Source organism: Calypte anna, chromosome 1 (assembly GCF_003957555.1).
Source record: "Calypte anna isolate BGI_N300 chromosome 1, bCalAnn1_v1.p, whole genome shotgun sequence".
Taxonomy (NCBI): Eukaryota; Metazoa; Chordata; class Aves; order Apodiformes; family Trochilidae; genus Calypte; species Calypte anna.
In genome coordinates, this window is record NC_044244.1 from 66,530,034 (window position 1) to 66,543,960 (window position 13,927).

General features: G+C 41.4%; 2 protein-coding genes across 6 annotated transcripts in view; both read right to left on the reverse strand.

Moving 5' to 3' along the window:
- Positions 1-1,848: 1,848 nt before the first annotated feature.
- BBS10 (Bardet-Biedl syndrome 10) lies at positions 1,849-4,277 on the reverse strand. The gene is made up of 2 exons (XM_030444983.1): positions 4,060-4,277; positions 1,849-3,971 (listed from the first exon to the last, which is right to left on the reverse strand). Exons 1-2 carry the CDS (start codon positions 4,251-4,253, stop codon positions 2,027-2,029), a joined length of 2,139 nt encoding a protein of 712 aa, XP_030300843.1. The 5' UTR covers positions 4,254-4,277; the 3' UTR covers positions 1,849-2,026.
- Positions 4,278-4,666: 389 nt separating this feature from the next.
- Positions 4,667-13,927, reverse strand: part of OSBPL8 (oxysterol binding protein like 8) — an 82,514-nt gene continuing 73,253 nt past the window's right edge. For 3 of the 5 annotated variants that reach the window (XM_030444970.1, XM_030444941.1, XM_030444954.1), the window contains 7 exons: positions 13,342-13,431; positions 12,655-12,788; positions 12,174-12,359; positions 10,351-10,438; positions 9,669-9,771; positions 9,034-9,139; positions 4,667-8,802 (listed from right to left, as the gene is read on the reverse strand). In XM_030444970.1, the coding sequence (XP_030300830.1) occupies positions 8,667-8,802; positions 9,034-9,139; positions 9,669-9,771; positions 10,351-10,438; positions 12,174-12,359; positions 12,655-12,788; positions 13,342-13,431 (843 nt within the window). In that variant the 3' untranslated portion in view covers positions 4,667-8,666. The remainder of the gene's footprint in view (positions 8,803-9,033; positions 9,140-9,668; positions 9,772-10,350; positions 10,439-12,173; positions 12,360-12,654; positions 12,789-13,341; positions 13,432-13,927) is intronic. The other 2 variants (XM_030444962.1, XM_030444947.1) reach the window with 1 other exon arrangement.

Here is a 13,927-nt window from a genome sequence, read left to right on the forward strand (position 1 = left end):
TAGGAGAAAACTCCTAGAGAAAAGGAAATCTGATTTTCTCCCCAAAGACAATGCATTGGGTTTTTTTGGTTTTTGTTTTTTTTTTTTTTTGCCTTGAGCCACTGTACATCTTGTAATGCACTTAAGACTCCAGCACTGGAAACCAAACAGCTATGTCCCGAAGAGGCCTCACCCAGCAGTCCAGGACAAAAAAAGGATGATCCTCTCCAAGTCAAAGGCACGTCAAGTTCTCAATCCTCCACACAAAACAGGGAATCAGCGTTTCAAAAAAGAAAGCTGTTTACAAAATGTAAAAGCACTAAGAAGTCAATGAAATACTACACCGATGGGAGGAGTGTTCAGTCAAGAGAAACAGGTCAGAAAAAGACGTTTTATATAACTGTCATTTTAAAATTTTCCCTAGCATATCAAAGAGCTTTGTATCACAAAATCTTTGGTCTTTCCTCAATGTTAAGAATGACACAACTTAAATCAAGCAGCCAGAAGGCCATTCACATAACAGAATACTTTTGTTTCAACCTCTTCCAATGAACTATAGGTAATCTGTAAGTGTGCAGATGTGCAAATGCTATAAAACAATGTGAAATTATACAGTTCTAATTTCACCTGTATACAGAGAATACACCCAGCTTCAGAATACAAAAGCAGCTTCTGCAGAGAATCCCCACTGCTGCCAGGCTTCAAGCACTCTGTGCTGCAGTTGTTAGACTCCTGCAAAGCAGATCATTTGGCCAGAAAGTTGGTCAGCAGCTTGAGCAGAGTAGGCAGGAACTTGTGCAAGAGCACAGCAGCCTTGGTAAAACACAAACCCCAAGTGCCTGCTGAAGTGCTAGGGCACTGAGGCTGATTGTGCAAACGGGCCATCGGCTCCTCCACAATGGAGATTTCTCTGTTCATACTGGACCCATCACATGAAACAGCTACCAAAAGCTGTTCCTAGTCCTTCATTAATCACTCTAATAAATGACTTTCACTGTTTTTCATAAGCAGATGTTTGTAAGAGTGTATTAGTCAGAAAAAAAAAACCAAAACATTATCAAGGATATATATAAACTTTCAATATAAATTTGTAGTCAAACAAAGCATTGCTGCCAGAACACCTGAAACAACTTTGGTAGATGGCCCCTTCTGAAGAAACTGAAGAGAAAGCAACATAAATCAATAGGTAAAAAAATCTGATTTCCCATTGCAATCACGTCAGGTACAGCAGATAAATGGTTTAGGCCTACAATTTTAGATATTCTCACTAATTTTTATTTAATGGCAGATTTAAAAACATACCCAGTTATTCTGAATATTACACAACACTGGCAATGGCACATAGAGCACCTGAGTGATACCATAACCAGCTGCAGCTGCTTAGTTACTCAAAACCTACCACACCACAGCAGAAAAGGATTACTGACATCCAGGTGATACAGAGATTAAAACAAATGGTGTTAGGGTAAAAATTCCGGGGGAGGGAAGAGTAAAAGAAAAAACAAATGAACCACACACACCCAGAATAAACTCCCAAATGATCCAAGTCAACTCAAAAACTACCTCAGGTTTTCCCACACAACTGTATTATTGCCTGTGTAGGCTGTCCCCATGATTACACAGCCTTTCACAGTACAACCTGCAAGTTCAGTGGCCCATGTCAGACCAACAACCTTTAATGAGCCAGGAAAATTAATCACATCGAACTCAGATAAATACTCAAATCTCCAAAAGAGGCCAAGTTCACCCTTGGCCTACAAAATACACAGGATATTCTGCATGTGGATGAATAAAGCATTGCAGATCTGCAATGGAAATCAGCTACAGTCTCTCACATTTGAAATGTCAAGTTTGTGCTGATCACAACCCAGTTTTCCAAAACTATCAGCTGATCAGCATTTTTCTTCCTTTTCATCCATGGGTAAAGGAGCATGTTAAGTCTGAGCCTAAAAAGAGATCTTTTAGTCTTTAGTACTCAATTTTGAGACACATCCATTTGACAAGACACAGGAAAACACATCACCAAAACCATTCTTTATTCACGATTTCATAAGACATCTTCTGAGTCATTATCCTCATGGGAAAAACATAGTTGCTGAACACAAATTATTAAATCTATGGAGAGAAGCTCTGCAGCACAATGAAGAACTGAAGTGACTAACTGGTATTTGCAATACACTGACTCTAAGCCTTTCTCATTCATTGTCAGTGGCTCATTTTTTCTGAGTGTATTCATGGCTTTGAGATAGAACTTGATAAAACTATTTTGTTTTGTTGTCCCGTATAAGGACTTGGGAATACTTAGCAAAGCATCAGCAACTACATTAGATAGGGCAGTTACCTCTGGCTGCTGAAACCGGTTTCCATAGTACTGAATGTAATAATGTAGCAGGATTTCAAAGTAACCTCCTACTTGCAAAACTGATCCTGCTTCTATGAGTGAGTTGGAATACTTCTGTGCAGTACTTCCACAACTCTTTTCACCTTTAAAAGGAACTATATTGCAACTTGTTTTCTCTAGGTCTTTGCCAACACTTAGGCATTTGCACGCAGTATTAGTGTTATCTCCTGCTGACACAGCAGTGTAGTCCTTTTGATTGTCCACAAGTGAATCACTTTTACAGTTCTTGTGAGTGTCACCTGGGTGTTCACATTTAGTCCGTGGTTCCTTTATGTCTCCTGAAGCTTCACCTCCTTCAGTGGCAACACTGAATGCTTTGATGTGTGAGATGGGGTTTGAGGGTATTTGCAAGTGTGATTGTACACATGCTGGATTTTCACTTTCCTGTAAGGCAGCATCTGCAATCTGTGTCTCCATTTCATCCCTATGTGGTTTTGGTTGTTGTTCAACACCCCGATTACTGTCATAAGAAATATTTTCTATTACAACTTGCTTCTGAGTAGCTGAAGAATGACACCTGCGTATACAGGAAGCTTCACTCTGGCTTTCACCATCTGCTTGGAATCCCTCCCTCTGCTCAACTGTTTTAAATAGCTGCTGCAGCATTGTAAATGCCCCTTGTAAAGCAGCAGCATGTTGCTTATTAACATCTTCCACTGGCCCACAAAGGATGAGGCAATGGGGCTCAAAGTCGCAGACGCTGGTGAAGCCAATGTGAACACATCTCTTTGAGCCAAGCAGCAAGCGCTCACAAAACATCACCACTGTGGTTTCACTTATTTCTGCACATATATTATAACAACAAGGTGTGTAAGGCGAGACTCCGGTGATTTCCCTGATAAGGGCCACTTCTTCTGATGATAAGCACTCAACCACAGACACACCGTACAATTTTGCATAGTAGATAACCAGTTCCTCTTGCTTCACGCTCGACAGCAACAGCTTCACGTTGTTGTTCTGCATGTTTTTCATTAAGGCTTCCGTCCTCCCCGAGGCCCAGCGCTGGGAGCCCTCATACTGACCCTCACAGTCGACGTAAAACTCGACCCCAGGGGCCGAGAGTGTGGGCTGGAGGGGCTGAGTGACCAGCACGGCCCGCAGCTCCCCGCCGGCGGGACAGTAAGCCGCGAAGTCCCTGCAAAGGACGAGCCCGGGAAGGACCCTGGAGCCGGCCACGGGGAGACCGGCCACGGTGGCGTGCAGCTCCGCGAAGCGGCGGCCGAGGAGGCGCAACAGCGAGGGGCAGAGACCGGCGGGCGGGGCGCAGGAGCGGCAGTACTCGCAGCACAGTGCCGCCAGCTGCCGCCGCTCGCTCGGACCTAGCCGGCCGCCCAGGTAGGTCTCCACCAGCGCCTCCAGGGCGTCCCCCTCGGCCTGCCGCCCGGAGAATGCCGACAGGAGATGTCCCCGCAGGCCCTGCCTCACGGCCCGCTCCAGCACCTGCGCCTCGAAGGCTCGTAGCGCCCGCCGCAGCCCGCCGCGCAGGCCCGCCGCGCACAAACCACGCAGAATGTCAGCCAGCAGCACCACGAAGCTCTTGACGCCGTCCCCTGTCGCGGCGCGGTGGCTACCGGCGCAGGCTGCCATCATCCTGCGGGCAGACGAAGGGGAGGGAGGGGAGTTGTTAAACGGCCTCGCCCCCACAAGCCCCGGCCCCCTGCCCGCCCCCACTGCCGTACCTGGCCGTAGGGGACTCCAGGCGCAGCGCCTCCAGCAGGCGCCATCCGTCCCGCGTCAGCAGCGCCTCGCCGCTGGGACCCACCACCAGCGCTCGCCGACCCCCAGGCCCCAAGGCGCCGCGTACTGCGCCCGCCAGCGCTGCCGCCTCCTGCGCCAACCGCCCCAGATCCGACCGCACCGACTGCACCGACATGGCAACCGCCGCCACGCTACGCTGCGCCCCGCCCTTTCCGCCGCAGGGCAGTCACGAACACGCAGGGTAATCACGAATGGGCTTCTCCCCCCGTGGCTGAGGGGGCGCGGAGGCCCTCCTGCCTCGAAGCCCTGAGGGGAGATAGGCCCAGGGGGTTGGGCAAGGGGCCCCTGAGGAGGGCCAGACCTCGTCGGGGAAGCTGGGTAAGGGGGTCAGGGGGGGGGAAGGGACCCGATGGCGACCCGGGGACGCAGCGCACAGAAGGGAGCAGCACGTAGGTGCGACACATCTTTATTGAGTGCAGCGGGGGAAGGCGGCCCCGGCCCAGCCCCGAAAGGTCCCGCCTCGGCGGGTAACAGTTCAAGCCCAGGGAAGAAGCTGCAGGCCCGGAGGAGGCACAGCGCGGAAAGGGCGGCGGCCGAGCTGAAACACGGGCAGACTCGGTGCGGTGAAGACTCAGCTTGGCCCCTTGGTCACGGTAATGGCCTGGGCTGGGTCCCGGGGCAGTGACAACGGGGACGGATACCGGGAGCCCCGTCCTCGGTCCGCAGCCTGCTGCAGTGTTAAATCGAGGATAAAAAGCCAAAATAATCTGTGAGGTTGCTATTTTGTGACGTCTGTTTCTGTGATACCATAAACAAAGTATTGCAGCTTCCGATTGCAAGACTGCCGGTATCAAACACCAAAAATTCTCCACTCTGTGGCTCAGGAGCCAGAAGAGGGAATAATTTAAAGTTGTTTTTAACAGCTGATTCCCCCCCCCCCAAGGGATGGATGAAGCAAGGAAGTTATTTTCAAACACAAAGTCAGATGTTACATATGGCACAAACTTGACAAATTTTCTTTACCTATCTCAGAACAGCAAGAAACCTGTCAAGAAGGCACAGTTTACAATACTTGAATGTCTCCTAAATTTTGTTATTCCAGGATATCCTTGAAATAATAATTAAAACTTACAGATGTACAGAATCCTTGTTATATGTTATTTACACAAACAGTGGTGAAATAATAGCCTTTTAAGAAACTATACAAAGTCTGTTCCATACACACCAGTATAGAAAAAAAAATAATCGCAAAGGCACAGGAGGACAGTGAACACAAAAAAAAACCAAACCCAAAACAAAAAACCATCACTACATTTTATGGGACAATCTTCCAAACTTTCAAATAATTTATGAGATTGAATCAGGAGGGGTAGGTGGGGAAACAACCTAAGTAATGTCAGCTATTTAAAGGAATCAACATATAAAATGAAACAAACTTCATCTGCTGCTGAAAGTGATACGGCATTTCACATGGTGGTTTCTTAACTTTAGGTCATCTATAACTAACAAATGTCAAATTAAGGGCTTAGAATGCATTAAAAAAAAAACCAAACACAAAACCAAAAAAAACAAGACAGACCCAAACCAACAGAACAAGGCAATTAATTCTGAAAACGTTTCCTGTACAAGAAAAAAAAAACAAAAACCTGAACGAAACAAGATCTTTAAATCAAGTGTGAAAACAAGTGCTGTTTTAAACTTTAAAAACTAGCAAGAAGCCACAGCCCTCAAATATCTGAAAGCTGTACAATTAATTTTTCTAACTGTGTGCAGGGCTCAGCCTTAAGTATGTAATATTCAAGATGGTGCACATCATATTTAAGGAGGACAATGGTGATGATGCACTAAAGAAAAGGCTGTGTACATGCCTTTGACCAGCTGCACTGCAAAAATCAGACTTATTTCTTTGTTCCTTTCATGGAAGAGAACATCATACAAAACCCAGCAAATGACAGGAATTACTAAGTTTTCTATACATTCTTTAGAATTTAAGTTTTGTAATGATACAGTCAATCAGACTGCAATCCTGCTTTTCAGAAAGCTTAGTAAGACATTGTTTAACCTTCCTGGGTCACCAATGAAACCACTGCTATAACAGGACTAAAAAAGTAAGTTGAAAAGGAAAATAAGGACAGGCATTTTGTCTTGCTCTGTTGTCTTTTACTTCTCTTAGGCATAAATTTCAGATGTGGACTCTGCTGTCCAACTCTGCAGCCAGCCAGCTGGGTCAAATCCACACTTAATGGTATGCAGTCTGTGTAAAAATGACCACACTCTGTGTTATTAACTGATCTTGAATAAAAGTGATTTAAAAGTCAAAAGGAAAGGCCTGAAACTTTTAACTATCAGACAAGAGCTTCAGCACCACAGATTTTTAGCAGATTATTATTTTAGGGCATTGAAGTTATTTCCCAATTTCTCACTTATTTCCTCTGGTATTCTCATATGGCTTTAAGGCTTATAATGGGTTTTAAGACAGGTAACACTTTGACACCTGAATGCAATAATGAATGGCCAAATTCTAGACTCAGAACACTAATGCTATAATATTCTGCTTTCTTTATGCCATCTTACACATGGCAAACAACTTCAGCTTCTTTTTTAGAGACTTAACTTAGGGATTTAAAAAAAAAATACTTCTACACCAGTGAGAGAGGGACTTTCTATGTTGACAAACTTTACCTCATGAGCTGTAAGTGCAAGTCAAATCGAATTTGGTCTTGCCCACGTATACAAGATAATTCTGGTTAAGGTATGACATTCCAGAAAATTATTCAAGACCAAACTATGCCAATATGGAGCTGTAAGTTATAAACTGAAGTTGGCTGCTTAAACAATAAACTTTTATGTAGCTGAGACCCAAAGGAGGAGAAAGAAAAAAAAGAAAAACAGAAAGTGTGTGAAGATGTCTGCTACAGGAATTTGTAAGTTAGACTGACAAGAAACAAGCAAATAGTATTTTCACTAAATACTAGGTGAGACAGATGAAGAACAAAAAGGTGGATTACCTGGACAGTCAGGGAGGCTGCCAGGGGCAGAGGGGTGACCAGGCCACAGCAAAGAGCCACAAGTGACCTTTGAAATGTTCCACTGTCCAGGGATGAATTTGGTTTCTGAGAGGATACTCTGAAAACAAACTTGGCTGCCCTTTTGCATTGTGCTACTCATCCTCTTATTTGGGTGACTGAAGTACCTTTACATACAACACAGCCCCCTTTTGATTTTTTTATGCTTGAGTAGCATTAGGAATTCACCAGGTATACACTGGCACTCAATTTTTTTGCTGGAATTTTACAAGTTTGATAAAGGCATATATTTCTGCAAATACAAATGCTGGAAACCTGTTTGAAACTGAAACTTAAGCCTCACACCAATATGGTATGGCTACAGCATAATGAATAGGTGCATCAGTGTGTCCTGTTAGGTAGTATATATTAGAGTAAGGAGAAATTTAACGAAGACTTAAGGTTTCACTCGTTTTGCTATTTGTGTTGTTATCCCTCACACAATTTCTGAAGCCTTTCCCCTTGTAAACACACAAGTTTTCATTACCAAGTGAACCCATGATAGTGCCCAGATTCTGTTCTCCATTGTCTGCCTTTTGGGAGGTTCAACTCAGGCTACATTTTAAGCACACTTTTCCCTCTTCACATTTTGCTTCGAAAATAAGAGTGAACCCTGGCATCAGCAGTCTATCTGCAAACAGAGACATGGCCATATACAAATGTAAATTCAAAGCCGTGGATTTTTCTAGATTTACAAACATACCATAAATCCTTGACATTTGCAACCAATGAGAGAGACTGGACCAAGACAGTACCTTCTTGGGTGCTGTACTGTTAAAAATATGCTCTGTACAGTAGATGCAGGAATAGTTTCGCGAAGAACCTGAACTTCTAAAAGTATATATATATATATAAAAAAACAAACCACAAAACCCAGCTGGCTTACAAGCCACTGTAGGATTAAAATTGTCATACTTTCCAAACAAATCAAGGACATTATAAAGGACATCATTTTGCAGAATTCCGAAAGACCAGAGGTTTTTACTTGCCAGTTCCTAATGTGATCCCACTCATGATCATGTGTCTGTTTGGACCTTAAACAAATGTTTACTTTCAAACACCCAAAGCCATTTACAAAAAAGTGTTGGCTACTTCAAAAGTTCCTCTGTTACAAAAATTCTAAGTTTAAATGTACCAAAGTATACTCATTTATCATTCTGTTGCAACAGGAATCACATCCTGCCTATAGGGTCTGACCTCTGAGTTTTTAGCTGCATCTGTTCTGTGGTGAAGATTCATCACTACAGTATATGACATAATATAAAACACAAGGCTGATGTTGGATGTCTGTGAGACAGAGGCACACACCAGGAGCAAGAGTGTACTGGCACTTACACGATTCCTACTTCCACTAGGTAAAGACAGGAGTATGATTCTGAACCATGGAGGCTGAGGCAAAGTTCTGTAAGTTGTTGCTACAGGGCTCTTTTAGATAGTATTGCATCATTTAAAGTCCGACCTAAAATATGATCCTCAGTAACAGTTTGATCATTCCAGTTCAGAAAGGCCCTTGTTCACACTTCCTATTTGAACAAGAAATTAACGATAAGCTGCAGCAGAACCACGAGTAAAATGAAGACATAGTGCTTAAACTGCAAAAAATGGTAGTCCACAGGTGGTGAATTAGAAGTGACTCTATTTCGTAGAGCCATAATGTCTCTGCAAGACAGAAAACAGATTCTTGTAAATTACAGTCTGGACAATTTGGCATTTTGTAGTACGTTAGGTCTCCTAAGAGAGGACATTTTCTGAGGAAAATTATGAAACATCGAGCAATCAACATTTGAGAAGAAATGCTCTAAAGCAGAAAGATACATACCAGCCTCCAAGAAAAGAACCCAGAAAACTAATATTGCATAAACAATTTTAAAGCATTTTATATAGTACTACCTCTTAATGTCTTCTTGTGTTTCCTTTATAGATTCAATGGCACTCTGAAGTTCACCAAGATCTGCCCCTTTTTTCCTTATTCTTGTATTAAGCTTCAGAAGTTGTGCTAAGAAAATATAAAAGTGAGATGTAATTCATGGAAGTGACTAAGTCAAAAAAACAACAGAGTGACAATGACAAACTCAACCAGAGGCAAAAATGAGGAGTAAGTTTCTAAGCTTCTGTTGGAAACTGAAGCTTTATTTCAGAGTAATCTATAGCACAGAAGGACAGCAAGCACTGTATTGTTTAATTTGTGCAAGCATTACCATCAAAAATCTGCCTTCTAACAACATACTGGTCAACAAATTAAATGAGTAATTTTGTTTTAGGAAAGAAAATTCACAATTTTTTCCCCAGATGCTAAACTTGTGCAGCACTTAAGCCTACCTACACTACATACTGAAGTTCAAAAGGAAAGGAATTAAAACCATAATCCATTCTGCTTTTGTTTATCCCAGTGCTTCCCACTGGATGAAACTGTGATCTAAAGCATGTATTGGTTCATAAAATGAGCACCAAGTCAAGAGCATGTGTAATTACACAACTCCATCTCACTGTAAAATAAATCTGCATGCAAATGTATTTTCTCCTACCTTCGCTTCCAGAGGAGTCCTGGTTATCAGGCTCTGGGGATGAGAAACCACACTCCCCTTTCTTCTGACTGGCTGGCTTTCGTTTGATTTTTGGAACATTAACCTGGAATTGATAAACTTATGATTTCTGGAGAACCACAACTGTACCAAAACAACACAACAGTAATATTTAAAAGCACAAAATCTGATAGAAGATAGATATTGTTAAAAATTGTAATGTATAAGTAGTCTAAAGTTTGCACATCTCCCCATTTAAGTGAAAATACAAGTTAAACTGATGAGTTCAAGTTTGTGTATTTTATATTCCTATCCTACCAAGTCACAGACATTGGAATGGGCTGCCCAGGGAAGTAGTGGATTCTCTGTCCCTGGAGATATTTAAAAAGAGACTGGATGTGGCACTCAGTGCCATGGTCTGGTAACTGCAGCAGTAGTGGCTCAAGGGTTGGACTTGATGATCTCTGAGGTCCCTTCCAACCCAGCCAATTCTATGATTCTATGATCTCTACTGCTGATGATGTGCCACAGAAGTGAAAGACTACGGATTGGGTAATCTAAGTTTTTATAGGATAACAACAGTATTTCCTATTGCTCCCAAAGCTCTGATGACCTTTATACACTTAATGCAATACATACAAGTCCCTGGATCTTTGCTGCACCTGCGAACAGAACTGAAATATACCATTGGTGTCCGATGCCGAACTTTAGTTTGGATGGTGCCATCTTTTTCAAACTGGATCATATCATTCAAAGGATCCCAAGGTCTGGTACTAGACAAAGTGAATATAATTGATTAATGTCACAGTATAATTAATACCATCAAAAATACTTTTCTGCTCAGAAACTATTTGCTATGAACAGGTTAAAGCTTGCTCTCTCCCTATATATAAGTCAGGCATGAAATAAGCAATCCTATCTTCTAAGTATAGCCCAGTTCTAAACTGAAGGGCCAAGACAGCCAAAAAATAAACTTCATATCCAGGTCAAACACTCATCCAGCTAGTAAGAGTACAAGCTATTGTATTAGCCAACAGTATCATGAATTTATCTGGATAATGATTTCATTTGTCAGACACTGAGAAGTTCTGACTTAATGCACATTTACACTTTTAGAACTACAGGGAAATTATGGGATCTTGTAAATGATCATTTTTTTTTTGAGGTGTGGCTTCTTTTTTTTCTCTTTTGAAGATGCACAGGAAGGAGAAGTTAAGAATCAGTCACCTGAAACCTGCTTTCATCTCAAAGGGCTACTGGTAATCAAGACTGGTTTCAAGAGGCACTAACGAGCAACACAGTGTGCTTGTTCTGGTTTGCCTAGAGTGCTTTTGCAGGCACAGGTTGATACTAATTTAAAAAATTAAAGCAAGCAGAAGACACAGCTCACTGGAGAACAACATGCAGCCAAAGGCAGACTGACATCCCTACCTTTTCAGGACAGAAACTTCAAGTCAGCTGCATGAAGATCATTCTTATGCACAGTAAATAAAGCATGATTTTCCTTTTATCTCCTCCTACATGCCTTTTAAAGCACTTGTAGCTGTTTCAAATGTTGTGAACACACACCTGCATTTACATCTTGGCTTAACCTTGCTTGGCTTAAATGTCATCTAAGGTAACTAGGTAAGAACAAGGCATTGCTCTCCCAAAAGTTGTTTGTATTTGTAATCCAGATACCTAAATCCACAATCCAGACACCTTAAATGCCACAGTTCACTGAACACAGCTTTCACAGTAAGCATAGAAGACTGCCCTCTACATGGACCAGGTGGTGAGCCAGCATTTTATGTGTAACAAGGAGACAAATTTCTCCCAGAGACTGCTGACAGCACAAACTGCTTTCTCAGACACGATTAAATTTCTCTGCTGCATCCTTGAACCACAAGGCCAAAAGGAGACAAGAAATAAGACAGATTAACAAAACTAGTCCTTAAAGCTGCAGGGAACAGTCTAACAGATTTTGAGTGCCAAATTTTTCCTGATGGTTTTACACAAGTTTCAGCAGTACAGACAGTCATTTCAGCTGACTATTAACAACTCTTCCAACAGGAAGAGGAATCAACAACACGAGAAGGTTCAAAACTAGAAAGTGTGCTTCATAGAGCATTTATTTGGTCTAGCTGGGAAATTCCCTGCTATACAATGTTTTGGGTGGTAAAAGTCTGCATAGACTTAAGAGGAAACCAAGGACATATGTGGAAAATTCATCTGTTGAGAGTTGCTAAATAGACAGAATCCCTGCTTGATTCCAGGAAACTTGAGTTTCAAGTTGCAAATTTGCTGGAGACATTAAGAGTACTGAGGATTCCTCTACTCTTCCCTATACACTCTTAGGCCACTGCCTCAATATTGCCATTCTTGTACAGAAGAGTGATGGGTTCCCAGGTTTAGCCATGAGTGTATACTTCCAGCACCAGTGGCTTTAGAATTACTTAACTCAGAGTATATAATCTTCAGATACTTTACTTTTACAACACTTTGTGTTACAAGCACTCCAGGACTCACTCAGCATATTTGTAATGCCATTCTCCTGTGACTGAATCCTGATCGAACAGCTTGCATGTCCACTCTTCACCCTTAAGCTTCCTCTCTTTGGCACTCTTTCTCTGAGCTTCTTCCAGAATGTATTTCTCTTGAGTAGCTTCTGTTTGGTCTTTATTATTTATTGCTCTTGTCACTTGTTGCCAAAGCCTGACAAAATGAGCAATATGGAGAGTTAACTATCTGGTTGAAAGAAATAATTGCAATTATTTCCTTAATTGCAGGCTAAGCAAAGGGATCAACCTCTAATAAAATATTACCATGTTGTAATGCATGTTTTATCTATATTTCCATCAAGACTTTCCATGATTGTAATGTTTGTAGTGGTGCTGCTTTCTTGTATTGCAGGCCAATATCAGCAAACACGGGAAAGAAATTACAATTTGTTCATAATTTGGAGATGATAAATATGTCAAAATAATTCTACACTGTAAAGGGAACTTACTTCTCTGACTCAAAGTCATCTTGTTCTTCGAACTTCACTGTGTATCTAGGTAGTCTACGCTGCTTGATATCAGATGTTGGGTTCCAGAATGTCTCTGAAACATCTGTCTTCTCAGTAATGGTAACTTCACTGTCCTGTAACATATATAACTCAGTTACTATAATTGCAATAATCTCAAAAAGCACAAAATAATACAAAAAGGAGGAATAAGCACATTTTTTCATAACAAGCATTTATTTTCTTTTGGATGCACATAGTTAAGAATTAGATATGCTAGCTTTGAAATTCAATTTCTGCATGCTGTGCTAGTTTTAACTTGGAACACAGATGCAATGCAACCAATACCATGGCAAAATAACAGCAGTGCCAGGGTAATCTCACCAGAACTGAAACAAGTTCAAACATTTCATGCTGATGCCATAACAATTCATCATAGTACTAACAAAAATACTAAAATATCTCACAAGTTGACATGTATTTTCTTTAGGAACTACTCAAAAAGTACACAACCTTTCCACCTTTTAACAGAATCAACTCTATGTTGATTCTATACTTTCTTGAGAATTGTCTTTTGATAACAGTGGTACTCAACTCTTTTTTTTTTAAACTTGAGACTTTTTCATAATTGTTAATTTAACCTGTCTCACGTATCAGCCAGAATTTAAAACACCATCATTCACTACTTACCCAGTGACCCTCCAAAACAGCCAGAACTTCCTTGCCAAGCTTAATCTTCCCTGATACTTGGTTAACACTGTCATTGTTACCCAAAAAAGGCTGCAAAACAAAAAAATATTTTCATGTTTTTCTAATAGCAAATTATTTTTGCAATTATGTTTAGTGTTAAGGAGAAAAGCACATTTATGAAATGTGATGTAAACAACCCTGGGGGCTTCTAGTTATAATTTTTGCCTATTTAATAATAATTTTAAAAAAGTATAAAATCACATTAAGCTGTTCTCTTATGTTGTATTTTCATAATCGATTTGCTGAGCAAAATTATTTTCTAAAAAATGTGGAAAGAAAATGGAAAATAATAGAAGACAGTGACAAAATGATCCCTTGAAGAAACTAACTACACTAATTTCACCACTTTGCCAAGGATTATTTGTTCCTGGAGATTATTGCAGAAGCAACAACAAAAAAGACTCTGCTAGGGATTTTCTCTGGCCTTTTTGATAGCCTGCTCATTTATCCTGTGGGCTGACAAGGCAAAATATCAATTAACACAGCCTTATAAGTTTTGTTTCCCCACTAATTTCTGAATACAGTT

Bases quoted from the DNA above. Each gene is read 5' to 3' on its own strand.
- BBS10 (XM_030444983.1), bottom strand. From the start codon at position 4,253: ATGTCGGTGCAGTCGGTGCGGTCGGATCTGGGGCGGTTGGCGCAGGAG. The intron at 3,972-4,059 runs GTACGGCAGTGG...GTCTGCCCGCAG, and splicing joins CTGGAGTCCCCTACGGCCAG to GATGATGGCAGCCTGCGCCG.